At 50.7% G+C, this 25,275-nt stretch overlaps 13 protein-coding genes across 13 annotated transcripts; 2 read left to right on the plus strand and 11 right to left on the minus strand.

The window, feature by feature from the left end:
* Positions 1-26: 26 nt before the first annotated feature.
* GL50803_00113133 (uncharacterized protein) lies at positions 27-2,540 on the minus strand (the record flags this gene model as incomplete). The annotated part of the gene is made up of 1 exon (XM_001709020.1): positions 27-2,540. The coding sequence occupies one exon, from the start codon at positions 2,538-2,540 to the stop codon at positions 27-29; it is 2,514 nt and encodes an 837-aa protein (XP_001709072.1).
* An 86-nt stretch (positions 2,541-2,626) lies between these two features.
* On the minus strand, positions 2,627-4,219 carry GL50803_0015156 (Signal recognition particle 54; the record flags this gene model as incomplete). Its single annotated transcript, XM_001709019.1, has 1 exon — positions 2,627-4,219. The coding sequence occupies one exon, from the start codon at positions 4,217-4,219 to the stop codon at positions 2,627-2,629; it is 1,593 nt and encodes a 530-aa protein (XP_001709071.1).
* A 203-nt stretch (positions 4,220-4,422) lies between these two features.
* GL50803_0015157 (Lipase) lies at positions 4,423-5,634 on the plus strand (the record flags this gene model as incomplete). The annotated part of the gene is made up of 1 exon (XM_038045813.1): positions 4,423-5,634. One exon carries the CDS (start codon positions 4,423-4,425, stop codon positions 5,632-5,634), a length of 1,212 nt encoding a protein of 403 aa, XP_037901655.1.
* A 28-nt stretch (positions 5,635-5,662) lies between these two features.
* Positions 5,663-6,283, minus strand: GL50803_0010269 (uncharacterized protein; the record flags this gene model as incomplete). The annotated part of the gene is made up of 1 exon (XM_001709017.1): positions 5,663-6,283. One exon carries the CDS (start codon positions 6,281-6,283, stop codon positions 5,663-5,665), a length of 621 nt encoding a protein of 206 aa, XP_001709069.1.
* A 328-nt stretch (positions 6,284-6,611) lies between these two features.
* Positions 6,612-7,808, minus strand: GL50803_0010270 (uncharacterized protein; the record flags this gene model as incomplete). Its single annotated transcript, XM_038045608.1, has 1 exon — positions 6,612-7,808. The coding sequence occupies one exon, from the start codon at positions 7,806-7,808 to the stop codon at positions 6,612-6,614; it is 1,197 nt and encodes a 398-aa protein (XP_037901656.1).
* A 538-nt stretch (positions 7,809-8,346) lies between these two features.
* Positions 8,347-8,559, plus strand: GL50803_0015158 (High cysteine protein; the record flags this gene model as incomplete). The annotated part of the gene is made up of 1 exon (XM_001709015.1): positions 8,347-8,559. One exon carries the CDS (start codon positions 8,347-8,349, stop codon positions 8,557-8,559), a length of 213 nt encoding a protein of 70 aa, XP_001709067.1.
* A 921-nt stretch (positions 8,560-9,480) lies between these two features.
* GL50803_0061724 (Ankyrin repeat protein 1) lies at positions 9,481-10,287 on the minus strand (the record flags this gene model as incomplete). The annotated part of the gene is made up of 1 exon (XM_038046296.1): positions 9,481-10,287. The coding sequence occupies one exon, from the start codon at positions 10,285-10,287 to the stop codon at positions 9,481-9,483; it is 807 nt and encodes a 268-aa protein (XP_037901657.1).
* Positions 10,288-11,773: 1,486 nt separating this feature from the next.
* On the minus strand, positions 11,774-13,282 carry GL50803_00113130 (uncharacterized protein; the record flags this gene model as incomplete). The annotated part of the gene is made up of 1 exon (XM_001709014.1): positions 11,774-13,282. One exon carries the CDS (start codon positions 13,280-13,282, stop codon positions 11,774-11,776), a length of 1,509 nt encoding a protein of 502 aa, XP_001709066.1.
* Positions 13,283-14,109: 827 nt separating this feature from the next.
* On the minus strand, positions 14,110-16,167 carry GL50803_0017510 (Kinase, NEK; the record flags this gene model as incomplete). The annotated part of the gene is made up of 1 exon (XM_001709012.1): positions 14,110-16,167. The coding sequence occupies one exon, from the start codon at positions 16,165-16,167 to the stop codon at positions 14,110-14,112; it is 2,058 nt and encodes a 685-aa protein (XP_001709064.1).
* Positions 16,168-19,243: 3,076 nt separating this feature from the next.
* Positions 19,244-21,094, minus strand: GL50803_0087628 (VSP; the record flags this gene model as incomplete). Its single annotated transcript, XM_001709011.1, has 1 exon — positions 19,244-21,094. The coding sequence occupies one exon, from the start codon at positions 21,092-21,094 to the stop codon at positions 19,244-19,246; it is 1,851 nt and encodes a 616-aa protein (XP_001709063.1).
* A 474-nt stretch (positions 21,095-21,568) lies between these two features.
* GL50803_006579 (uncharacterized protein) lies at positions 21,569-23,563 on the minus strand (the record flags this gene model as incomplete). Its single annotated transcript, XM_038046313.1, has 1 exon — positions 21,569-23,563. One exon carries the CDS (start codon positions 23,561-23,563, stop codon positions 21,569-21,571), a length of 1,995 nt encoding a protein of 664 aa, XP_037901658.1.
* Positions 23,564-23,574: 11 nt separating this feature from the next.
* On the minus strand, positions 23,575-24,156 carry GL50803_0020802 (Zinc finger domain; the record flags this gene model as incomplete). The annotated part of the gene is made up of 1 exon (XM_001709010.1): positions 23,575-24,156. One exon carries the CDS (start codon positions 24,154-24,156, stop codon positions 23,575-23,577), a length of 582 nt encoding a protein of 193 aa, XP_001709062.1.
* Positions 24,157-24,195: 39 nt separating this feature from the next.
* GL50803_006581 (uncharacterized protein) lies at positions 24,196-25,257 on the minus strand (the record flags this gene model as incomplete). Its single annotated transcript, XM_001709009.1, has 1 exon — positions 24,196-25,257. One exon carries the CDS (start codon positions 25,255-25,257, stop codon positions 24,196-24,198), a length of 1,062 nt encoding a protein of 353 aa, XP_001709061.1.
* Between the last annotated feature and the right edge of the window lie 18 nt (positions 25,258-25,275).

Here is a 25,275-nt window from a genome sequence, read left to right on the forward strand (position 1 = left end):
AAGCAATTCCAACACAGCAATTAAAGCTATACCTCTGTGGTATCCTTAGTCGACGAAGTCAGCCCCTCTCCTTCTACTTTTGAGGTAGAATGCCCGTTGCTATGTGCTTTCTTCATCCGTCTGCGGTTTGCGAACTCTCGCAAGCGCTCTATAACGCTTGGAACTCTCTGCCACGTACCTTCGGCTTTACATTTCTTGACATGCTGGCTGTATTTCACACACCGGAAGATAAAGTATCCTGTCAGCGAACCAATGAGCAGAGCTAGGATAATTGCCAAGCTAGTGTAAACTCCTGTCTCTAAAGCAGATACAGGCTGGTCCCATTTTTCGGGCTGTCTGACGCAGACCCCTGTTTCTGTAAGCATATAGCCATCTATGCAGGAATAGAAGCTGCAAAGGTCTTCGTTATACCTGTCCTTTTGGGTATCACATGGATTAGCATAAATCCCCCCTCCCATGGAGGTGCAATACTTGCTGATTTTCATTTGAAATGGGTAGCACGTTGAGGACGCCTTTTTATAAGCCTCCACGGCCAACGTTAGATATGTGGTATGGTCCATATAACGTGACCCACCTGGTGGCCAATAATTAATATAATCATCCACCGGATTGTTGACGTACTCCAGCGGCGTCTTGACAGCATCGAAGGGCTGGCTCCAATTCCATGAGAAGACCTGCTCGAATGCCCACCGATGTAGAGCTGTTGTGGGAAGCTTTTTGAGTCCAATGTGTGTTTCGTATTGGGGAGCGAAGGAGTCATCGAAGATATATTGCGAGTCCATGACGGATCCTCCAGCAAAGCTCGCTACATCCATGTCCACAAAGCGATTCTCAGCATCCGTTTGGTTTCTGATCCTTCGGAGCGCCGGGTTGCCGCCCATTCCCATCCACACTCCCATGTGGGCCTCTCGCGCCCTCTTCGCAAAACACGCGCATGTCGATCCACAGGTGCCATCGGTAACAAAAACGAGGCGCGAATTTCCAGACTCCTGTAGAAACTTTGGCGTCTTGATGTTCACAAGGCGTTCAAAGTCCTCCCGGAAGTCCACCTCATCATAGGCTAGGTCAAACGTGTAGATTCCGGAGAGGGCTTCCTCGTGCCCCGTCATATAAAGAAGATGCTCTGTCTCGCCTGTGTACCACGCGTTGTTCTTGTAACGCATCCAATTACTAAGCCTGTACCTATCTTGCATTGAGAAATTGCCTCGAGAAGAGTAGAACTCCGCGTAGGGCGACTTGCGAACGGTATAGTTACCATACAGTGGATTGATGTAGGGCGCAAGAACATGAAGAGTGCGGTATCCCAACGTCACATATCCTCCGCCGTTACGAGCAACATTAACTATCAGGAATGGATCAGCGATATGCGTGTTATCAAGAATAGACATGGCAGCTTCGAAATCGTCTACATATTGCTTAGGGCTTTCAGGGGCAAAGGTCGGAATATTAAGGAGGTACCCAACGTGCTTGGTGTTTTTATAGAGGGAGTAGAGTGTGACATCCACTCCTGAGTGACTTACATCAATATAATACTCGTCTCCGTTATCAGTTAGTATCGGAGAAGCTTGAGTATGCTGAGTAGGACTTCTCGTACGTTCTTCCATGGTATCACTTAAAAATCTAGCAAGTGGAGTTCCCTGCTTCCCGGTTATCTCCAGAGAACCAGAGTCAGCGTCAGTGTGCGTATTCATAATGTATGCCTTAAGGTCAGCCACACCCCTGATTTCAGTAGTCACGTAGCCAAAGAAGGGAAGCTCGATGATGGAATTGTCAGAGAGCTCAATGGAAAGAACCTCTGTATCCAGTGGACTGCCAGTTCTCCCCGGCCATCCGAACGACCGGAGACTCCTAACATAGAAGTCGGTGTTCAAGGCAGCATTAAATCTAGCATGTGGGTTTTTAGAGATATAAACCACATCATCTGCAAATCTCTGCATGGCCTCTGCCACAGGTATGCCATTAATAGACAAAATGCGCTGGTCGATGAACTGGTCGATGTTGATGCCTTGTTCTCTAAGCTTTTTCCTGTACTCCCAAGTAACAAACTGGTACTCCGGAGGGAGCTCTGTTAGCGTATACTCCAGGACACGGTTGCGGTATATTGCCGTGACAGTGAGCGGCAAGACAATGCGAATAAAGGAGTATCCCTGTGGCTTGTCATACCGTGTATGCGGGTCCTTGAGTCTAAGGTAAATGGCTGACACTGCATCATGGAAGTCGAAGTCCGTTGTGTACTCCTCTATGTTATCACGAATGGATTGAAGCTCTCTTTTGACATCTGTGTGAGGGAGCTTGTACGCGTTTGTAGGGACGTCATATGGGGCAATGGGCTCCTTAGCCATCTCACCAAAGACGTACATTTCACTTAGTTTGAGAAGTGTGTCGATGGTGGGGTACCCCACGCCGTTCTTGTCCAATGGTATTGAATCGAAGCAGGCACGTAACTGACTGAGCTCAAGAACTTCATTCGTGTGAGGGAAGTAGCACGGATCTGTCGTTAAGGCCACAACATACACGAGAAGAAGGCAGCCCAGTCCCATGTGTGACAGACTTTTTTATTTAACTGGCTGAGCCTGGCGCTGGATGTCACCAAATTCCGGGGACACAGTGCTGAGACTAGTACAGTTTACTTTGACATCTTTGCCTTCTGAATCTGCTGGAGTTTTTTAAGTTGCCCAGCAGACATGTTGCCCATCCCTGTGGCCATCTGCTGAATCTGCTGCATACTCAAGTTGCCTGGCATCTTCATGCCCATGCTTTTTGCGATATCTGCCATCTCAGACATATTCTGGAGAGATCCCAAGCCGTTCATCATCTGCTGCATCATTTGTGGGTTCATCTTCATGCTCGAGAAGAGCTCCTGCAGCGCAGCTGGAGACTTCATCTTTCGTCCCATTTTCCCAAATATCTCACTGAACTCTGTAGCCTTGTCAAAGAACTCTAAGACTTCTTCTATGGTGTGTCCAGACCCTATTGCGATACGTCTGACGCGCGACCGGAACTTGTCTTCTCCCTCTTTCTTAAGGAGCTCTGTGTTAGAGTCTAGCTCCTTTGCTGCCATAGAGTCCATGATGGTGTTAAAGATCTGCAAGTGCTTTACCTCTGAATCCATGTCTATGTCCCCAGAGGCGGCCATCTGGGAGAAGCCGGGCACCATAGACGCAATCTTCTGCAGGGGCCCCATTTTGTTAAGATTCTTAAGCTGCTCCTTGAAATCACGGAAGGAAAAATGGTTATGGAGCATACGGACAACCGTTTGTATGTGAGCTTTATGGTCAATGTTTCCTCCCTGCATGGCTTCATGTAACCCCACGATATCACCGTATCCTAACATAACTGACACAAAACGTGACGGATCAAAGAACTCGAGGTCTTCAATCTTCTCACCTGTGCCGAGAAAGACTATCGGAGCCTTAGTAGCACTGACAGCAGCCAGTGCTCCTCCCCCGCGACTGTGGCCATCAAGCTTTGTTAAGATTACTGATCCTATTTCAACTGCATTGCTAAAGGCGTCTGCTTGCTCATATGCGGCCTGGCCAATGGATGAGTCTAGGACAAAGACATGGTCATGGGGCTGCACAGCACTGTCAATTAGTTTCATTTCAGTAAATAACGCCTCCTCTTGCCTGTGACGCCCAGAGGTGTCCAAGATTATGAGCTCAAAGTTCAAACTTACAAAGTGCTTGACTCCGTCTTGAGCGATCTGAACAGGGTCCTTTTCGGAATAACTGCCGTAAAAGGGAAGCTTTACCGCTGTGCAGTTCTGCTTCAGCTGGTCAAATGCTCCAGTACGGAAGGTATCGCAGCAAACAAGCCCGACGCGCCACCCCTTCCGCTTGTAATATGCCCCAAACTTGACACACGTCGTGGTTTTGCCAGCTCCTTGCAACCCTACAAACATAATCACATTAGCCCGATTCCGGACAGGCCTAAAGGGCGGCCGCTCAGGGGAAAGCATAGAAACAAGCTCCTGGACAACGATGCGCTGAACAACCTGGTGTGTGTTGGCACGTCCTTCCATGATCGCTGGGTCACTCAAGATCTTCGTGGTCATCGATTTTCGCATAGGCTCGAGTGTACGGGCAGGTACATCTGCTGCCTCCAGCACTCCGATGAATTCGTCTACCAGCGCATTTACCGCCTCATTTGTCGTCAGCCTTGTCTTAGCAAACTTGGTTATGACGTTTAGCACATTAGACCCCAATTCGTTGAGGACCATCGGACACTACAGTAAAAGATTTTAAGGACCTGATATCGATTTAAGGCAATTTACTCATTGTCAGTTCAGCGGCGCCATAAGACACCACAAGGGACACCTAGCGTGATATGTTATGTTATGCTAGGCTATGCGGACGACAGAAGCCATGATCTGCGCTCTGACTCGCCAAAAGCGTACACTTGAAATTGTATCGTTGCCAAAAAATGCGTATGCTCATAGCTCGGCTTTCAGCGTTCAAAAGGCAATTTCATGATGTAGTGGGTGTTGGGATGCTTCACTTCTTAGCCAAGTATGCTGGTGCAACAAGTGCGAGTTCGATAGTGCGGCAGGAATATGAAGACATGCAACTAGGAAGGGAGCCCCTTCGCATGAGTGATGTGGAGGACGCTATGGTTCTCTTTCGAGCAGTACAGGCATTCAACTCCAACTACATTCGAAGGGCTATGTATGGAGGGCTGCCTTTCATATTACGTATAGCATGTGCTGTTTCAGCACTGGCACCGGATTACAACCAACGCTTCAGTCGGAATGTGACCCTGTACGAACATCGGCTCCTTCGTCGCCTGTGTTCTGCTGTGGGGCTAGGCCCCGATAGTATCTTGTTGCATAACGTAAAGTGCTACCATGAAGAACTTTTGGCATGGGCTCTCTTGCATGATCAACCCAACAATCGCTTGCTGGTTATTATTCAGGGAATTTCTCAGCTGCACAACGCGTCTCTTCTTCTGTATATGAATCCGACACAACTGCCATCAGGCTCCACGGTGCACACTGGCGTATACCGCGCAGCAAGCCCACTGTATGAGATTCTCTCTCCCTATATACATATGAACTTCGAGCATAACTTTCTCCGTGACTACTCCATTGTGTTGTGCGGTCACGGATTTGGCGGATCTGTAGCAGCCCTTGTGGGTGCTATGCTTCTGCGGCATCCCACTGGCACCTTTACACCTAGCAATACTAAGGTTGTTACCTTTGGCCCCTTCCCCTTCGCTGGTCCAGACTTTGCATACAGGGAACATATACATGTAACGTCATTTATCTATCGGTTCGATGCCATTGCACGTCTCAGCTTACACGCTGCTGGAGTACTAAAGACTCGAAAAGCCACCAGAGAAGAGCAATCAACATCTGCCCTATCCCAAAAGGTTTTGCTTAACTCTTTGAGCAAAGACTGCGCGTACTTCATCCCTGGGACAATATACCTATTGCACCCAGGAGTACGACCAGTTACTTGCACACCCGAAGCTTCCGACGTCAGCATTGACGTCTTGGTGAACGAAGAAAAGCTGAAGGCATGTACGTGTTACCGAGCAATCGATTCTCACGACCTAGCAGAGGTTATACTCTCCGAGCAGGCGATTAACGACCACTTCATGTATGAAGATGCCCTCAAATCCTTGTGCATTGACTGAGAAATACTTTCTATCGTCACCAGACTGATTAATCTTTAGATGTTTGCAAGACCGGGGTCGACGACCGTGACTTGTTTGTTGGAGTATACGCTCTCAAAGCTCTTGAGAAGTCGTCTAGTTGTGTTTGACGGTAAGGAGAAGACGCCATCTCTTGTGCCCACCTTTTACGATTTCGTGCCGCTGCGGCCCTTTCTGCACGTTCATAGAGCTCCCGTTCCGCTAACATAGCTTCCTTCACCCGTTCTTTTTCTGCATCTCTGCGTACTTTGTATCTATGGTATTCGTCTATCGTTTTCTTGATGTGTTCCTCAGAGCTACCACGTTTGGAGCTAGACAAAGTAAACGGTTTAACCTTGGTGGGGTTGTTCAAGGTGGATTTGGCTCGGTAAGTGACGAGCATCCCGGAATGCTCAACTGCCGGTCTCGGTGTTGAGACGCTGTTAGCAGGAATTAATAAGGACTGCATGGGGGTATTGAGGTTAGACGATCTGACGGTTTTAGACCCATCAACTTCAGGTGTGACCGGGGCACCTGGAATTCTGAAGTGATGTGAGCCTCTGGGAGTCGACACCTTGGGCAGCTGATAAAAAAGCCCCCCTACTTGTGTATAGCTTGTCGCCGGCGTGGCGGTGGATCGAGAGCGATTCATTTTTTGGCTAGAGAAATTGAGTAAGAAAAGCCATCAAAAGATAAGAGTTTGCTTTAGGCTTTTATCCGCGGATATCAAAGTACTGTGCAGCTTCGGGATCCGGCCTGACAACTTATTTTATGAAACTCACTTAAAGACTGCTTCCTAATCTCAGAAGTAAGTAGATGTAACCAGGCTGCGCGTGCTCATGCTGGTACTCCTCAAGGCACAGGTTTTCTAGTAAGAAGTGGCAGCCTAAGTCTCGGTGCAAGCTTAAAGCCTTCAGTGTAAATGTGACTGGAAGGCAGACGGCGGACTGCCCTGGTCATCACCTCACAGTACGCACCCATTATGCCCCTGGCGGTAGCAGCTCATCACTGGACTCTGTCAGCAGACAGTTCTCCTCTGCTGCTACTCCCTCACCACTAAGGCCACAAAGACGCTGAGCTTCTGCCTCACACAGGCCTCGGTAGCGCAAGGCCTTCTGGCCAAGGCTGGAGGAGCAGAGCTGCTCCAGGACCCTTTGTCCGTTCAAGCTCTCTGTTTTATAGCTACTGTACAAGGCAATCCACGGGGCATTCTGCAATATGCTTTGCACAGTCTCGCCCAATTGAGGGACAGGGATGTCCATTCCAGAAAGTGAGGCATGATGTACGAGCTGGCGCTGCTTAAGGCTATTGTCAGTAATCCCCGGGTTCTTAATGATCTCTAGAATGATACGCATGGCTAGTACACGGCCCAGCAGAGAGGGTCCGCCGATGCGGATGTGCGGGATATCGTCGTCCCCTAAGCTCACCCCACCGTCGGCTCTCTTTGTAATGACAACAGTACCCTTACGTCCGAGTAAAGCCCCGCCACCACGCAGCTGCAGTTCTGTTCCTGTCAGTGTCTGAAGTTCTCTCTGGGTGCTAGCCTGCGGTCCAAGTAAAAGCCCACTGTAGTTAACTGTATTTGTCCCCCCTACAGATTGCGGAAAATAGATGCAGATGGGCGGCAACTGGGTAGACCTTAAGTTTAATGATGGAATGAAGAATGGGTTTCCACGTTGAAAAGAGCTCTCTGTAGCGACATACTGTTGCAAAGATAGGTAGTGTAAAGATAAAAGACGGAGGCGATCCGGGGAGAGAGCGGTTGAAGAAGACAAGTATCCGGAAAGGCCGTCGACTGAAGAGGTAAGAATTGAAGTAAAGCCAGCTGCTATGTTAGGGTGTGCCGGATTAGCTAGGAATGCTCCATAAGGGGCATCTTCCTGCAAAATTGCTCTGTGTCTCATTCGTAAAAAAGCCTCAGTAATACGTAGATGGCTTTGAACAGCAGTAAGCTGAGCCTCCGTAAGGTAGTTTGGAATTCCCTGTGGCATGTGCTCAGAATAGACTGACTTGTTATTTGCGGGGGCAATGACCGGCGTTGGCTGTCCGAACGGACGCTTTGGACAAGAAACATACTTTTTGTAACTGAAGCGAGCTGCTGAGGGCTTGTGTGAAGAGGCTGCGAACTCTTTGGGTTTGGCTACCACTAGATGAGCAGATAAGTTGTAAGAGTCCATTACTAATCCTAAATCAGTTTTTTGATGACATACATGTTGTCTCAACATAGTGGTGACGCGCGCAGTAGACCTTAGTGGTTACATGACTCAGCAGTCTTCTGTGAACAAGAGCTTAGCACTGCTGGGTTCACTTTATCTTGGCAGACGGCTTCATGACGAGCCGCAGCATCGACTCCATGGCTTGTTGCAAGAACACCGCTGGCCAAGAGCACTGTACAAGAGAATTGGCACCACGAGCACATTAATATAGAAGTGGCTGATGGACAAGACTAGGGAGACTCTCTGGCCACTGACACTGTTCGTTGTTATTGCAATCCACATTACAATATTATTAAACCCCTGTTCGTGTTGAGTACGCTCGCGGCGAACCGCCAGCTAGATCGATAAGTGCGAAATAGTCGGTGACGCAGAGATCTGCACCCAGTGCAACGGAGATGGGTCTCAATCTGCCCCGACGGACGGAGTGTGCTCAGCAGACAATAACGAGTGTACCCGGAAGCAAGATGGGAAGTGCACACAGTGCGCTAATAGGTCCTTCATGTACAAGGGCGGATGCTACAAGGATAGCCAGGCACCTGGCAACACGATGTGTGAAGCAGCAAATGCTGGAGTATGCACACAGGCTAAGGAAGGGTACTTCCTGCTACCAGACGCAGACGACTCTCACCAGTCGGTCATACCGTGCGGAGATGACACAGTAGTAACAGTTAGCGGCGATAAGAAGTACAAGGGCGTGCTGCACTGTACTTAGTGTAATACACCTGACGCAGCACAGGATACTACTACTCCCAAGGCTGCCACTTGCACGACCTGTGAGGATGGTTTCTTTGTAGATAGTAGTAATAGATGCACTGCTTGTCCGGAGAACTGCCTGACCTGCACTGGTAAAATAGTCAAGGAAGAAGCCGACGGGGCAACTGCTTACATTGCTACTAATGACTGTATTCAACTTTCTAGTGAAGGCCCAATCTTTTTAATCCCCGTCTCTGAGGGGTTTGTCGTCTCCTGTTTCTATCTGCAGCCGCGCCGGGGACAGAGCGGCTCTCGCGGGGCCAGGCACCTGGTGTCCTGGGCGGCGCCGGGTCTGAGTGGGTATGCGCCTTCAGCACTGTGGGCGTCCCCCGTCCCTCTCCTGTACAAGGGATCGGTGATGCGTACCCCCTCGGTCTGCGTGCGGTTGTCAGTGCCCGTGCCTCGTGGTACCCCGGCTCTTTCAGCCCCAGCTGTCGTGGCGCCCTGCTCCGGCCATATCCCCACGAGGCCGCGTATTCTTCCATGGGACGGTCCTGGTTCCGTAGAGGCACGCCTGGGCCCACGATTCTCCCTGCGGAGGCCCCGTTGTCTGTGCTACTGGGGTCTGGGCCATCCGTCTGTACCGCTGCTTCAGGAGTCACATGAGTAAACTGCCTTTCACGTGGCTTTTTATAGAAGTAGACACTGATTGTAATCAACAGGGTCTAAAGATCTCTCGCCAATTGTACATGTCAGATCCTGTGGATTTTGGAATCCTTGGGTAGCATCCGTGCCCGGCTGATACGCGCGCCTCGGGCTCAGCAAGCCTGCCGCCCTCCTCCTCTTGCCCCCTGCGAGGACGCCGCCACTGGCTAGGCGCGTGCACAGCTTGTCCATCCGGCCCTTGAGAAGAGCCACATCACACGAGGAAGGGCGTCGTTTACTCGAGGAGAGAGGCGATTGCGTCGTGGCCATGCCTCCTTGCGATGTCGAGGGCGGTGGTGCCGGGCGGGAAGCCGAACCACTCACGGGTGGTCTGCATGCCCTTCTCCTTGTCCATCAGGAGCCTCGCACACTCCAGGCGGCCACTCTGCGCTGCATGCATGAGCGCTGTCCATCCATTGTTAGTCTTCATGCCGTCTTCTTTGTCTATTAGAAGCCTCACGCAGTCCGAGCAACCGTTGTCGGCTGCGTGCATGAGGGCAGTCCACCCACTGTTGGCCCTCATTCCGCATTCCTTGTCCAGTAGAGCCTCCGCACACTCACAGCGCCCATACTGTGCTGCATACATTAGGGCGGTCTTCCCATCATCCGTTTTCATGCCACCCTCCCTCTCCAGGAGGAGCTGCACGAACTCCAGTTTGCCGCGCTGTGCTGCGTACATAAGGGCAGTGGTGCCGTTGTTCCTCCTTTTGCTGCCTTCCCTCTCCAGCAGGAACTTCGCGCATTCCGGGTGGCCCCCGTACGCCGCCCGCATGAGCGCGGTCTCTCCAAGCTTATTCTGTGTGCTACCTTTCATCTTCAGCAGAACCTTCACGGCTCTCAGGTTTCCATACTCTGCTGCTGACATGATGTCGGTCTCGACGAAGCCGTATTTCAGCAACAAAAAAGACGAGAGACTCAGCCCGCTCCTCCCTTGTTGGTGGTAAAACTCTGCGGCTTCATCGATGCTCCTATCAGAAGCAGACCCCTCGGTGTCCTGAGAGCGACGACTCATTTCCGAAGCCCCAAGCACGTCGCTCGACATTTTTAACTTCGTCTGCTTGCAGGAAGACACTGCCACGGAAACACACACTTTGCTCTCTACTTCATTGAGAACGGTTTGCCAACTGCTGTCCGAGCATCTCCGTGGGAGCCGCCGCGCTGGGTGGGTCTCCGCTCGCCGTCCGGGGTCCAAATCCAGAGTCCGAGGTCGGATGCCCTCGATCCCGGCGGAAGAAGAACTCCTATGTCTGCCTCCCCTGGAAGCTGCCGCTCCTCGCGGTGCCCCCTAGGACTTTCCTTCCTTTGGCTAGCTTGGGTCAGCTCCGTCTGATATCTAGTGAGCACCTGCTATCTCGGATCTTGCGTCAGTCGCGACGATCTGGCCTCCACAGAATCCAAGGCCCTGGTGCTCCATGACGAAGATCCCACGCCACGACCCCGGGTGTCCACCCCGTTCCTCGGGGTGCCTCTTCGTCTCCTCGTGGAGGGCACCATCTGTTCCATTCTCAAGGGTGCGCTCCCCATGCGCCTCTATCTTGAGGTTGTGGTACGCGTTTGTGGATGCCGGCGGAGCACTCCCATGCGTTGTGTCGGGGGAGAGGCCCACCTCTCTGCTCATGGATCGCAGAGGTGGTCTGTCACCCAGCACGAGATCATGTCGACGCCCACCCTGTGCAGTGCGTCTGGCTCGGCTGACAGTGTGAGCTGCGTCCATCTGACAGCACACTTGGAGATGATGCTTCGGTCTGTCGAGGCAGTCAGTCCAGGGCCACCCCTCTGAAGGGTGTCATATGAAGTATCAAGAGCGATCAGGACAGGTTCACCGAAGTCGTCTCGCTTGGCGCTCATCTACTCGAGGGTGTCAGGCACTGCCAGCTGCTGCGGCAGACCCTAGGTAGGTGACCCAGACCACCACTCTCGGTGCGGGCAGGATCAGTCCGCCTCTGCCAGCCAAGCACCCCAACTCCCATCTCTTGTCGAGGGATTCACATGGGTCACGTGTGGATCCATCTCGACCAGCGTGACAAGTGATTAGTGCCATCACTGGCTTCAGGCTCTCCGTTGCCTTGGGCGTTCCTTGAGACCAGCCAGGAAGGAGGCCTCCTGCTTCTCAGTGTTCCTATACTTGTCAGTGTTGACCGTCGAGCCATGTCGCTTCATCAGGCCTGCCGCCTCTGTGGCTACCCCCGTTGCGTCACTGTCGTCACTGTAAAAGATGAGTGTGTCGTCAGTGTAGGCAATGAGCTTGAAGCGGCTCACTAGACAGCGGCTGATTCAGAGAAGATTAAATAAAGAGAAGGTAAGATTCTTGGAAAGTTAAGACGAGAAGTAAGATATTGGCTCTCAGCGTATAGAAACACAAAGTTCCTTCTTTCTTGCCGGAGCTGGATCGCATCCAAATGCTAAATCCTGAATTCCAAATTCTGGACTTTTAAACAAACGAAGATGCTATCTGGAATGACAATTCAACTGGGCAGCAACTGGAAAGCCCGTCATAATGAAGCAGAGTAATTCAGTAGTGCAATTTATTAAGCAAAATACCGATTCTTCTCGATGTCAGCAACAAAGAGCACTCTGTCCTCGCTGCACAGATAAACAGTGTCGATGGTAGGGTAGTCGATGAAGTTCCCGTTCATGAGGGCCACCCCTGTCTCGGCCAGAATCGGGTTAACAAGGGGGAGGTACTTATCTAGAAGAAGACGCTTCAGTAGGGGAACAGGGTCGTCCATCCCTTCGCTGTGCTTCTTGGTGGCGATATCGTACACATCAAGGAACTCTACATATGCACGAACTTGGTCATTGGCAAACCCGTAGGTAAACTTCTTAAGCTTGACCGCAGAAGAGAAGAGCACGTCGCCCTCAAGGTTGGCCAGAGTTACAGAAGTTTGGTCTGAACTCTTGCTGGCTGTCACAGAGAGGGCCCCCGTGAGGTTGACCGGTAGTGTAGCCGCCCCGATCCACGGTATGTGGGGTGCGGCATCCTTGGAGGGACTGATCGATAGAGTCAAGGTGACCCCGAGTCCAAGGTCGCTAACACTGCTTAGTAGTCCGGCCTTCACAAGGGCCTCTGCAAGACCGGGTATGTTCTGCCCCCTGATGGTGCTGTACGGGACAGTGAGACTATCTGCCTTGAACTTGTCATACGCCACATGCCAGGCATACAGGTAGGAGTTAACTGATTCCCTGTCTACATAGAACTCATAGTCTCGGTCGGTGTAGACCGTCTTCGGAGGGGGAGAGGTGATCTTGTTTGGATAGAGAGCTCTAACCGACCAATCTGGGACAGTGATGATCATTGAAAAGCCACCCTGGTCTGCCACTATCTTGTTATCGACGACATTGATGCCGTTGATGTAGCGCTGGTCAGTCAGATAGTCGTCGATCTGGACAACTAAGGGCAGGTTGAGCATTGACTGCTTTATTGAATTGAAGATTGTGTTAAAGAGGAGCTGCAGCACAGTGTCCTTTATTAGGGTCTCCAACGTGGGGGCCATGCCTTGGATGGCAGTTGCAAGGACAGAGCCCCCTGTGTCGAGTCCGATGGCATCGATGTCAAGCCCAGACGAGTACACGACGTTCGATATCTCGGAGAGCCCGAAGTGGTACGGGCAGGTGGGGTCGTCTCCGAGCCTCAGAGAGATGTCTGCCCCGAAGTCCTTGAGGGTGAATATGCAGTCGACGGTCCCGGTGATCCCGGTGATGACTGCCTTGAGTCGCATCGAGATCTGCATGAGTCCGTCCCGGGCCTCCATCTTGACAAAGTTGTTATCTTGCAAATAAACCTTCATGGTTGAAACACGCACTGCACGGGGTCTGATATTGGAGAGAGTAATCTGCAAAGTCCCGACAGTTATGGGTATCTCTGGAAACGCTGGAAGACCAGAAATAATGTCAGGAATGATAGAGTAGCCCTTCTGGCAGAACTTCTCCAGCCCACGTCTGGTGAAGCGCATTCCCATTCCATGTTCAGGTTCGTTAGTAAAAGGTGTACCCAGGGCACATCCCAAAGTAATAGAAAATAGTAGTAGTATTAGCATATCGATGTGTCAGTGGAGTTATCTAGCAAACTTAATTTTTAATAAATTTAACTATGCAGCACAGAATGCACTGGTTCGCATACCTCTTACGCTCATTCTGTTTTTAGGAAACATCATGGTCACTTTCAGGAAGACAAAGTAATTGTCTGCATGCTACGGGTTGAACACTAAGCATTCTTATGTTCGACATACAAAAGATTAGTATCAATAGTATGATCATTATTCACCACACGCATGGCTACTTACCCTAAGACCTTATCAGCTTGGATTGTGCTTTTCTGGTAATTACTTAGCGCCATCGAGTGCACCTATTTACGAAGGCAGACTAAATCGTACAAGGCATTAGCTTTGAGCTTATAAGCGCTATAACTTCTGATGGATGATTTCATACAGTATGCCCTGTTGTTCTGATGGAGCACTCAATATACCAGACAGATGATTTAGCATGGTATCTCTGCAAACCATATTTACTATTATACTTACGCACGCGCCCATGCATAAGATAGTATCGTGCTGCGTAGTACAATAAAAGCAGACATATCTTACTTATTCCTGTATTGCAGGAACGTATCACCTGACAATCAATGTCACTGGACAAAGAGTTTGTGTGAAGGTATATGTACTTGTATATGAACCTATTAGAAGCAAACACTCGTGGCTCGTAGAGATATTTACAAATAAATTAGCTTAATGATTCATTATATTATTAAATTCTTGTTAGTAGGCTGTCTAGTGGGAGTGTAGTCGAGTTCACCAACTGCTGGATTGTTCTCACTTGAAAGACACGCCAGGGAGTCCTGCAATGTGTGGTTGGAGTCACTATGTGCTTATTTTGAGGACTGCTTAGAAAGAATAGAAAGTACTTCTCTATAGCCTTTCCTCCTGGCTATGTCTGAGGCTGTTGATTCAGATGGATAGGCCTGATCGTCATCTTCCCAATAGACATTATGAGTAGTTTTTATGTCCCCTTCTTTGCTTGCAAGAAGTCTCACGCATTCTAGATTGTTATTGCACGTTGCTCTCATAAGAGCGGTTATGCCATTCTTATCTTTCATACAGGCCTCCTTTTTCAGTAAGAGTTTAACTGAATTCTGGTTGTTAGATTGAGCTGCATACATGAGGGCAGTACGATCCTCGCTGTTTTGTGCCCCTTCTTCCACGTTCATTAAAAGCCCTACAAGCTCAGTGTGGTTAGTGAGTGCAGCGTACATAAGAGCAGTCCAACCAGTGTTGTCTTTCATGCCTCCCTCATGCTCCATGAGTAGCTTTACAGCATCGGTATGTCCATATATTGTTGCGCCCATAAGCGCTGTTCGATTGCATAATGTATACCCATTGATATAGGCTTTCCCTGGAGCCTGACATCTTTTCTGAAGAGGAATCAAGAGCTTTACGACCTCCACATCCCCTCTATCTGCGGCCCGCATGAGTGCCGTGACTCCATCCTTGTCAGTTGGATCTATGAGCTCCACAATATCCTTATGTCCCATTCTCGCTGCAAGTGTCAACGCTGTATCTCCGTCTTTATTCATCTTATTTCTGTTATTGTCGATATACTTCTTAGCCGCTCTCGCATCTCCGACAACCACAGCATGCATAAGCGGGGTCCAAGAGGAATCACACATGGGAATGAGGTTATTTAGCCTAAAACCCCGAGAAACCTGCATCCTGAGTTCTTCCGTGGCTTTAGAGAACTGTTGCTGTTGCTGCTGACTATTCTTTTGAAGTGCCTGCAGCTGGGAAATGCAACCCTTACACTGGGTTTCAAGGCCATCAATTCTGCTTGATCTGGCCCTAACCTCTTTTTGGAGGGAAATTATGTCAGCTGACTGCTTCTCGATAATGCTCTTTAGAGAGCTAATTTCAGTAGATTTGCTGTTGAGCTTCTCCTTGAGAGAAGTCAGCTCTGCTCTGTGGTTCTCGTTGGAACTATCAAGTGTCTGCTTGAGGATCTCACACTCACGCTGAAGAGATACCACCTGTGTCCTGAGCTCTTTACTGATCAGTAGTTCTATTAGCGTTTGATCTCTCGCCAGACTAACGAGCTCCTTGGCAGACAGACGGGCCTCGGGATCTAGAACAAGGATATATCTGAGGAGTTCCCTAAGGAGAGGACTCTGGACAGAGGTTAGATTCGGCTTCCAGTCATTTGTGAATGCTGATTGTGAATCGTCACTATTTGCAAAGCTTGGTCTGCTCAATGTGGCAAGCTCATAGATGATGCAGCCAAGAGCCCAAACGTCTGACGCAGGACTGTGTTTGCTATAAATAACTTCTTCTGGAGCAGAATAGGAAAAGATACTTGCACTGACCCCATTTTGTAAGAGCTCTCTGGGAAGCCCGTAGTCTGTGAGGACAAAGTGCTTGCCATTATCACTAGCAAGGATACTGGTAGGTGTGAGACCTCCGTGGATGATGACTGGGAGGGGCTTTCCGTTGGCAGCTATCTTCCCCGAGTCGTAGAGGTATGCAAGACCAGAGGCTACTTGCTCAAGTATGAGAAAAATGTCTTGTTCGGAGACAGGCTGCCTCGCTCTTTTATGCCTATTGATCATGCTCTCAATGGTTTCCCTGTAGCAATCTACAACAACGTAGATGAACTCTCCATCGCAGAGTACCTGGTAACACCTGAGGACATGTGGGTGGGAAAGCCTGGTATGAACAAGCAGGTTGCATTGTATATCCTTTATAATGTCCTCTGTGAAACTATCAAGTTGAATCTCTCTGACAGCTAAGGCTGGGTATCCCTCAAGAGCATAAAGGATTCCGGATGCCCCCCTTCCAAGTATTTCGCTTAGACAATGCAGAAGGCTTTCAAGCGTAAACTTAGGAATCGAACAGGTATCTTTGGCAGTGGATAGCATGCAGCTGGATGCAGAGGCCATGTGGGTTTTTATTGACTGTGAATTATAGATCCGATTGGGCAATCAATTGAGTTCACCATAGAATTTCAAAGGAATGATGTGTAGTAATGTAAGTCTCAGTCCATCTAACTAGGAGATATTCCGTATCTGACGATAGAGGGATCTGTTGCAATTGGCGCAACTGATGCCAATCAGCCCTCTCACACGGATCGGATATGTTTTATCATACTGTAAATCTGACTATATGTCCACTTAGAATCCATATTAATACTCCTAGGCTCGTCATTGTTCAAGAATAAATATGACACTGTAATAGACAGTTGCACTCAGAATAATCTTCTTGCAGACTGGGACACAGATCAGTTGTTCTCTTCAAGGCTATATTGAACCAAAACCATCTATAGGCTTTATATGCTGATGATTCACTCCACTCACTGGTTGTTTCCGGTGCTTTGCTGATGGGACCCTCGTCTGGGTGTGGTCCAGAGGTCTCACGAGTGACCCTCGCTCAATTCCTGGCCAGTCCGGAGACAAAGGTCGACTTTGGATAATATAACGAGAGAGTCCTCTCCAATGATATGTCCAGAGCCTGGTGCGCTCCTCGGTCGTTCCACAAGCGTGTGCTCAGACCGAATGCGTACATCGGTCCTTTAGGGGTTCAGCTTACTTACCCATCTGCGTCGTCCACCAGTGGCGCCTCTCCTTGGTCTTCCTTCACGGTGGGTGAAGCTCTGGTCGCCGTCTTTTTTAGATGCTCCCGTCTGACTCGGTGATTGCTGTCGGGGCTCTCCACTGGCCGCCCCTCGGTGTCCATCCGGCTGTGGTTCTGGGCAGTGGTCCCACAGTCGCGGTTACCTGGGTCCCAGTGGGCCAGCTGGTGGGGAGGCTGGGGTTGCTGGGGCGGTGAGGCCGGAGGGGACTGGTGGGACCGGGGGCGGTGTTCATATGTGCCCCTGGGTCTGGTGGGCCATTGGGGTGGTGGGGTGATCGCAGCTGTGGTGACTGGGGGCTGTCCATCTGTGACTCACCCCTCTGTGTGCTCGTGGTCTGTGAGTGCCTCCACCCAGACAACACTCAGGAGCCGTGCACACCGGGACAGAGAGGGTGACCAAGGGGAGTCAAGCAGCCCTGCCATGAGAGTGCACAGCAACCAGCCTGAGCTGTAGAGTCTGCTCGAGCGATGGTAGTGGCAGACGACTCCCTCTGACAGCAACCCTGGTGACTGCACTGGTCTGCTCTCGAGGCTGAGTGACAGTGTGCACAGATGGACATGAGTGCAGGAGGACCATCCACACACGAACAGACTGTGTGGACCCAGAGAGGACTGGAGTCTGCTCGGGACACGCTGACTGTGCCCCGTACGAGAGTGTCAGGCAACCACCCGAGCACCCGAGAGGCAGCAACAGACACGGGCACTAGAGATCCCCAGCCAGACACATTGCTATGCCCATCCACAGGGGCATCAGAAGGCCAGGTGGGGTCACCCTCACAACCAGGACCTGATAGGAAGCCAGAGGACTCAAACACTACAGCAGAGCAGGCCCAAGGGAGGCACACTCCAGGCAGGCGAGCAGTGGCAGAGCCTTGATAGCTGCCATCCACCCCCATGACACCTATAGCAGGCACCAGACTCACCGAAGGCTCCGCTGGCCTCCACCGATGACCCGAGGGGACAGCGACCAGAGGAGTGAGGAGACCTTCGGATGACACAAGAGGCCGGCTGTCCAGCAAGCGATGGAACACAGGTGACCTCTGAGCACCATAAGGCACAGAGCCAACCATCAGAGTGATGCCCGATCACAGAGACGACCACGAGCACCCTCCACCGCACTCTGAGGGGCTGTCAATCATCCCACTGCCTCTCATAGCAGACCTCCTTAAGGGCAGTGCAGTGGGGCCCAGCTCATGCAGGGAGGTGCACACCCCTCAGTATAGGACACCCCGGCTCTCCCCGAGGGGTCATCAGAGCCACGAGGAGGTGTCAAGGTCCTGGTAGACCACACCGAGAACTCCCGAACAGGCACAGCAGGTGATGTTGGGTGATCCTCAGCGTGCTCCTCTCTGATGGTAGAGCATCCTGAGACCAAGGGGGCTCACCTCTGCCTATGAACAACACACAGCACTCCACAACGAGGATCCACCAGGAGCAGCACAGCTGACCACGGGGACAGTGCAGCCACCCGGTACCCCACCGTGCCAGTCTTCTGGGCCATCACACTAGAGGCCTGAGAGAACCCCATCCCATCCACAGGGTCATCCATGCCCCTGCTAGCCCGAGGTGAACTACCCCCGTCGAGGCACTGGACAGGGCATGCCAGGGGCCCAGCAGACCCGCACAGAGCAACAGGAGAGGCTACGATAGCCTGCCTCACCCTTCACGTACTAGTCAAACAGAGAGGTAGTACTGCCTGAGGCATGCAGAGGCCAAGGGAGGCGCTCAGTCAGGGGGACACGACACGATCGTCGGTGTCTGTGTCTCGGGAGTGCAACGAAGGCTGGGGATCAGACACAACCACCTTGGCAAACAGAGCGGGGATCACCCACCACCCCAATGGCCCATCAGACCCAGGGGCACATACAGACATCACTCCCAGTCCCCTCCAGCCCTCACCGCCCCATACCCCGCCTCACCCATCATCCGAACCCGCTGGGACCCAAGCGACCGCGACTGTAGAGCACTGACTCGAGCCACAGCCGGATGGACACCGAGGGGCGGCCAGTGGAGAGCCCCGACAGCAATCACCGAGTCAGACGGGAGCATCTAAAAAAGACGGCGACCAGAGCTTCACCCACCGTGAAGGAAGACCAAGGAGAGGCGCCACTGGTGGACGACGCAGATGGGTAAGTAAGCTGAACCCCTAAAGGACCGATGTACGCATTCGGTCTGAGCACACGCTTGTGGAACGACCGAGGAGCGCACCAGGCTCTGGATGTATCACTGGAGAGGATTCTCTCGTTATATTATTCACAACCAGCCATCGTCTCTGGACTGGTCAGGAAGGAGCGATGATTACCCACACGATCTCTGGACCGCGCTCAGATAGCCCCAGCAGCACATCTACATAGGCTACATAAAGTAACGCGTTTACTACCTAAGTTACGCCTTCCCTCTACATATGAACCACCAACACAAGAAGCCTATGAGACCACCTACAACAACAATCACAGCAACGGAGATCCCTGCTATGGCCCCTGTGGAGAGGCCACTCTTGTTTGTACTACCACCGGTGTTATCATCACCACCACTAGTGCCGTCTGTTTTGACATAGCAAGTAACAGAGCCACTACCACCAGCCGGAGGAGCGCAGCTTATGCAATTAGGCACACCAACTATTCCGTTGGCACTAGCATCACACTTCACGCAGCTACTTCCGGACTTATAGTATCCGGGGAGGCATTCTGAGCATGCTTTGGGACTACCACTAGTCGCGCACTTTGAGCACCCATCCGGACACGCCGGGCAGGAACCCGAAGTGGTATCTGCTGCTTGCCCATTGGCACATGTCTGGCACTTTCCATCGCTAGCCGTTGTGCACAGCGTATTACCCGGAAAGGCTCCGGCGCTGTAGCACCCACCCGATTGCAGGAAGTATGAGCCTGTACACGCAGTACATACTCCGTCACCCGGCGTGCATCCAGTCGGCGCCCTTGTCGTTGTCGACACACAGACGCCGTCCACTGGGACGTATCCGGCCTTGCACCTGCTGCAGTACTTGGAGCCACCTACGACGGCCTTGCACTGGTCAGCCTCGCAGTTCTCTGCGTACCTTCCCGTGCACTCTTTTATGCACGCTCCTGTGTCACCAGACGACCGATTCAGCACAGACCCCGGATAGCAGGCCGTGCACGACGCTTCTGCGTCATTGCTACAGCTTGCGCACGACTCGTGGCAGGGGGTGCACACCTTGCTGTTGGCATACATCCCGGCAGGGCAGGCTGTTAGACACGCGTCCTTCAGGGGGCTCAGGTTGTGAGTGGTGCACTCAGAGCACGTGATTAGTGGGCCTGCGCTTGCAGGAGTTGCCTTGAGAGAGCACTTTGCACAATCCTCTATGCCACCATTGACAGTATCGCTGCACTTAGCACACACCTTCTTGCCCTGTGCATCGGCTGTGGGGAAGAATCCATCCTTACACTCCTCTGCGCTAACACAAGAGGTTGTCCCCGATTCTGTCTTCAGATATTTGTCTTGATCACATTTTTCACAGACAACCTTAGTATCATATGTGCATTTGACACAATTTGGCACCCCTGTCGCGGCTGGAATTAAGCTTGCTTCAGGCGAACTACACGACTGGCAAGTCTTTAGCTGCTTTCCACTTGTTGCTGTGTGCCCGAAGTATCCTTCCGGGCATTCAGTCAGACATGCAGTTCCACCTTCGATTGGGGCGTGTAGAAAGTCAGTCGTACACTTAGTACAGGTCGCGGTGGTAGCTAAGTTATCTAGTGTGCATTCAGCACATCCTTCCACGCCCTTATAAATCTTGTCGCTTTTCCCGTTCGCTCCCTCACTGTCACTGCACGACACGACAGATTGATGAGAGGCGTCTGCATCTGTTGTTGGAATGATGAAGTATCCAGCTGCAGGAGTGCTACATTTTCCTTCAGGTGCACTAGTACACATTTCGTTCCCTGGAGAACCTCCCGAATTATAGCATCCGCTTTTGTACATGAAGTATCCATCTTTACAAGATCCGCACTTTCCTTCAACTGGATCAATGCACTTCGTATTTGCTTGATCCGTTGCACTCACTACACACGTTCCGTCAACAAGGTGTTCGTTATCCACGGAACATTTTGAGCAATAAGGCTGTTCTCCTATGGATACATCACAGTGACCCTTTTTACACTTAGTAGTGTCATGAGTCCCCGGATTTCCATCATCTTCCAGGCACGCTGCCCAAGCCAATTGCAATATGCAGTTTGCGAAGAGAATTTTTTCGAACATTAGCTAATAGCAGTAAGGAGTGTCCGAAAGATAGTCTCATCCTGCGCTTGCTCCTCTGCTCAGGCCCACGGTCTCCTGTCTCTGGCACTGAACCCTGAACTATGTGCTGGGCGGGCTTCAGAAGCGAAGAGCGGCGCACACTGTGAACGAAGAAAAACTGCAAGGTGAGACCACAATTCTGCCATACAAGATCCCCTATAGCCACACGCTCATCATCAAAGTTCGATTTATTCCATCTAGATGAGCAAATGATACTTCGTACCTGTATCGAATCTTAAACGTCTCGCCCACGCATTACTTACGTCGCTAAACCACCGTTCTGAGGGCGAGATATCTTTCAGCATTTATAACCAAAAAATTAAGCTCACCCAAAGTCAACGGAGCGCCAGCTACGTGTTATGGGCAGCGAAAGTACCAGAGCCAAAGAGTTCCTCTGATCGCCTGGCCGGAGCACATTTGTGATCTCCTATACCTTCATTTAATTAGCGTCCTCTGGGAGGATGCATTCACCAGCCAGCCTGCTATAGTGCGGGGCGCAGACCACAAGTCACAGGGTGCTCCATGATATACTTCTGTAGTGGTGTCTGAGAGTTCGACTTGCAGGGCCTCGGCAACCCTAGTAAGGACCTCCACACGTTCTTCATCAGATCCAAATAGATCACACTCTATCGTTGACGGACCCCTTGTGCAATCATACGCAGAGATAATTAGAAGAGAGAAAGTAGTATTTGGCAGAGAGAGACCGTTTGAGACGAACTCATCCAATTTGATGGCTTGGGAGTTGTGCGCTGCAGCCTGAGAAATTGACGCCATATACCCCTCTGAAAAGGTGCACAGAGATGTTCGTCTACGAAACTGGCCAGCTTTAGATATTTCAACATCGGGGACCATGTCTGAAAGATGCATCACGTAGTCGTGTATCTCTGTGTACTTTCCTGTGTCATATACGTAACTAGCCAAGCTAAAGGAGGCGATTACCGACTTTACAGGTTCTAACTTTCCTTCCTCATTCTGCAAGATAGCTGCTGAGGCATTAACACCAAATAACGCTTCTAAAACAAGATGTTGTGGGAAGTAGTCTATTCCAACTACCTCATCCACTGGTACTACAAGAGTTTGTAAGGCTCTGGCTGCCAGCTTAGCCCAAGTGAGACACACCGAGGTCCCGCTACCATGGCCCACGCAGGTAAATCTCACCCTCTGTGAAATTAATTCTGTGGAAATATTTTGCTTGGCAAAGCAAGCCTCGATATGTCGAGCATCAGTCAACTCATATTGTTTCGAGTCAGGATTGTATCTTGCAGGCAGCTGGCAACGCTCGCGAAGGTCAAATATCAACTCAGCTGCGAGCAGAAGAGCTATATTATTCACCATCTTGGCCTCTGTGACAAGCTCCAGAGGATACTTCCCTACACTGGATGACCCATATCCGGGTCTATCTACGAGGACATAAAGGCACCCATATGGGTCCAGTGCCGATGCATTGCGAGCCAGAGGTAGAAGGGTGGTGCTGTCCTGCCCTTGATCATGAAGCATAATAGTTATGCAACTGTAAGTGCCTGAATCTTCTTGAGTAGACCTAGCGATGTCGAGACTCGCCGAAGATATGTATCTTCCTGTTTGCATCTCATCATCAACATAACTATACAGGATAACTGAGCGGCTTGTCAGGGATTTTGAGGAGGACGTGGCCAATAAGTAAGTCTGTGAGCAAAGAAAAATGTGGATACAAAGGGATAAAATTAATAGGATTGCTACTATTGCTAATCGTGCCGTTACTGGGATATTAGATAGTCTGGATGTCTTTGGTTGCTCGACAGTACTAAGAACGTCCTCAACCTCAGGCTGGTCGAAGAGTAGCGCGTTATCACCTTCACATTGAGCCCCATTATAACCGCCATCAGATACTTTTGAGGGGTCAAAGCAGGCCACCTCCGCCCTGGTGGATTGGCTTGGGGTTAAACTCTCGATTGGTGTTTCCGAAAGCAGAGATGCGGTAGTAGATGGAGCAGTCTGAGTGTTGCGAAGTTTGTGCGATAAATGACTTTGTGCAGAAATCCAGAGAACACTTATGTGTAGAAGGATGGCTGTACTTAAATAGACCACTGCTGCGGAGACATACCTAAGAGCATATGTCATAAATATATCCACTCCTATCTTCAATACGGCTATGACACTGATAAAGATTAACTCAAGAGAAGACTTACGGTTTCTGAAAAATATCACGGCAATAAGTTCAAAGAGCACAGAAAATGCATCAAGAGCATTGGCAACAGCCATCCAGAGAATCATCCACGGGCCTATTGGTGAACTATAGTCCATGACACCCACAAGTGGAAGTGATTGCGCAATAATTCCAATAACAGATTGGAGGGTTCCTATTACTGCGATACACGTAAGGCAGAGCTCAACGATGAACAGAGAGCCCTCCCTGGTGCAGGCCCCGGGGCGCCTAAAGGCAGCCGGCATCTGAAAATAATTTACTTGGCTGTGGCTGCTCCGGGTTTTGAGACACTTATGTGTGCATGCCCTGGTTTATCAGGCGACGTCTCACCGTCCCGACACAGGAGAGACTCTGCCTCTACGTACGTATCTGAAAACCTAATGCTGCACCCAGGACCTTCCTTGATCTGGTGAGCTATGACGACACGGCTCGAAGGCTCGTCCTGTCGAGACTCCCGCAGGAATTTGTTGTATGCAGCAATAACAGATTGGTCTATGTGAGAGGGTTCGCTAAAGAGTGTGGGCTGCGTGGTGTCGCAAACTAGCCCATCCGGGGATTGATGCAGGAAATTGCAGCGTCGACCATACGGGCAGTATCCATGCGTGATGAAATCTGTGCACAATTTCATATCCTTCACATTGCTTCTGCGCCTATGCTGAAACTCCTCCATGGAGTGGGCAAATTGGCAACGGTCCCCATAATCACATCTACCAAACTCTGCAAAGCAATTACAAAATTCAGTCTTGTATTTTGCTCCTGTGGATGAGCTCGTCTGGCCTACCGCTAGGGACTCCGCGTTCCGAAGGGAAGACTCCATATTGCGCATCACTATGCTCATCCTTTATTTTTTGAAAAATTATTTAAATGGAAAAGAAAGCTATTCCGTCTTCCCTCCCAAAGGCAGCTCTACCCAGTCTGCTTGCATGATGAGCTCGTCTATATTCAAGTCTTCCCAGCGCATGCCATCTATTGGATCAGGATCCACGACCTTGGCAAGATATTGGTCCTGAATCCCCTCTTCACTAGAGTTCAATTTATGCAGAAAATCCTCAAGGTTCTGTAAGTACAACATGTTGATATGCTCGAAGATCATCTCTACATGACCACGCCTAGAATCCTCTACACCCCCTTCCCCTCGCTGGAAGCCACAATCGCTGAGATACAACGTGGTAATCTGCGCTGTGAGATCACTATCAATGGGTACGCCGTACCTCAGCTCTTGGAACTTTGGACTGCATAGAACAGCCTGCAAGATCGCATCTCCTTCTTCCTCATCCACCCCTAAACTTTGAAGCGCCTTCATGGCACAATCAGTGAATGACACTTCCGAACTCATGTTTCTTAGTATACACACGGTGCCCGTGAGAGCCCGGCCATCGATGCCTTGCTGTGTAAGATGGTTGATAAAATGCGACAGAGACAGACAGCCCCGCCTGCATTTCATCTTGGAGAGCTCTCTGGCTGCCATCCGTATCAGGTTCTCTGCTGAATCTGCCTCCTGCGGCTTCAGTATCGAAAGAAGGAGCAGCACTATCTCGTCTTGGGTGATAAAGAGCCTCTGCACTCTTCCAGACGGATAGAGTCCAAGCACAAGTAGCAGGTCAGAGAAGGCATCCTTCCACGGCTGTGGGTCGTCGACTAGGCGATCCACAGTAGCAGACCATAATGCGGTTACAAGGCGCAGCAGAATCTCGTCGTCAACGGCTTCGAGCATAGAGGCAAGATCTGAAAGCCGCAGATCCTGTCCACTCTGCTTGTGGAGCTCTGCTGATGCGTCGCTAAACAGTTGCTGCGTGGCCTCAGCAAACTGCAAAACGTCATTGTTACCGGTTTCTGTCATTAGAAATAGCTGGATCAAGCGCTCGAAGTCCTCAGGTGTTGAGACACCAAGGTACCTTGCTTCGAGGTACACAGAAAAGACAAGGGGCCTCTGGACCATTTTTTCTTTGAGACGATT

Source organism: Giardia intestinalis, chromosome 1, assembly GCF_000002435.2.
Source record: "Giardia intestinalis strain WB C6 chromosome 1, whole genome shotgun sequence".
Taxonomy (NCBI): domain Eukaryota; phylum Fornicata; order Diplomonadida; family Hexamitidae; genus Giardia; species Giardia duodenalis.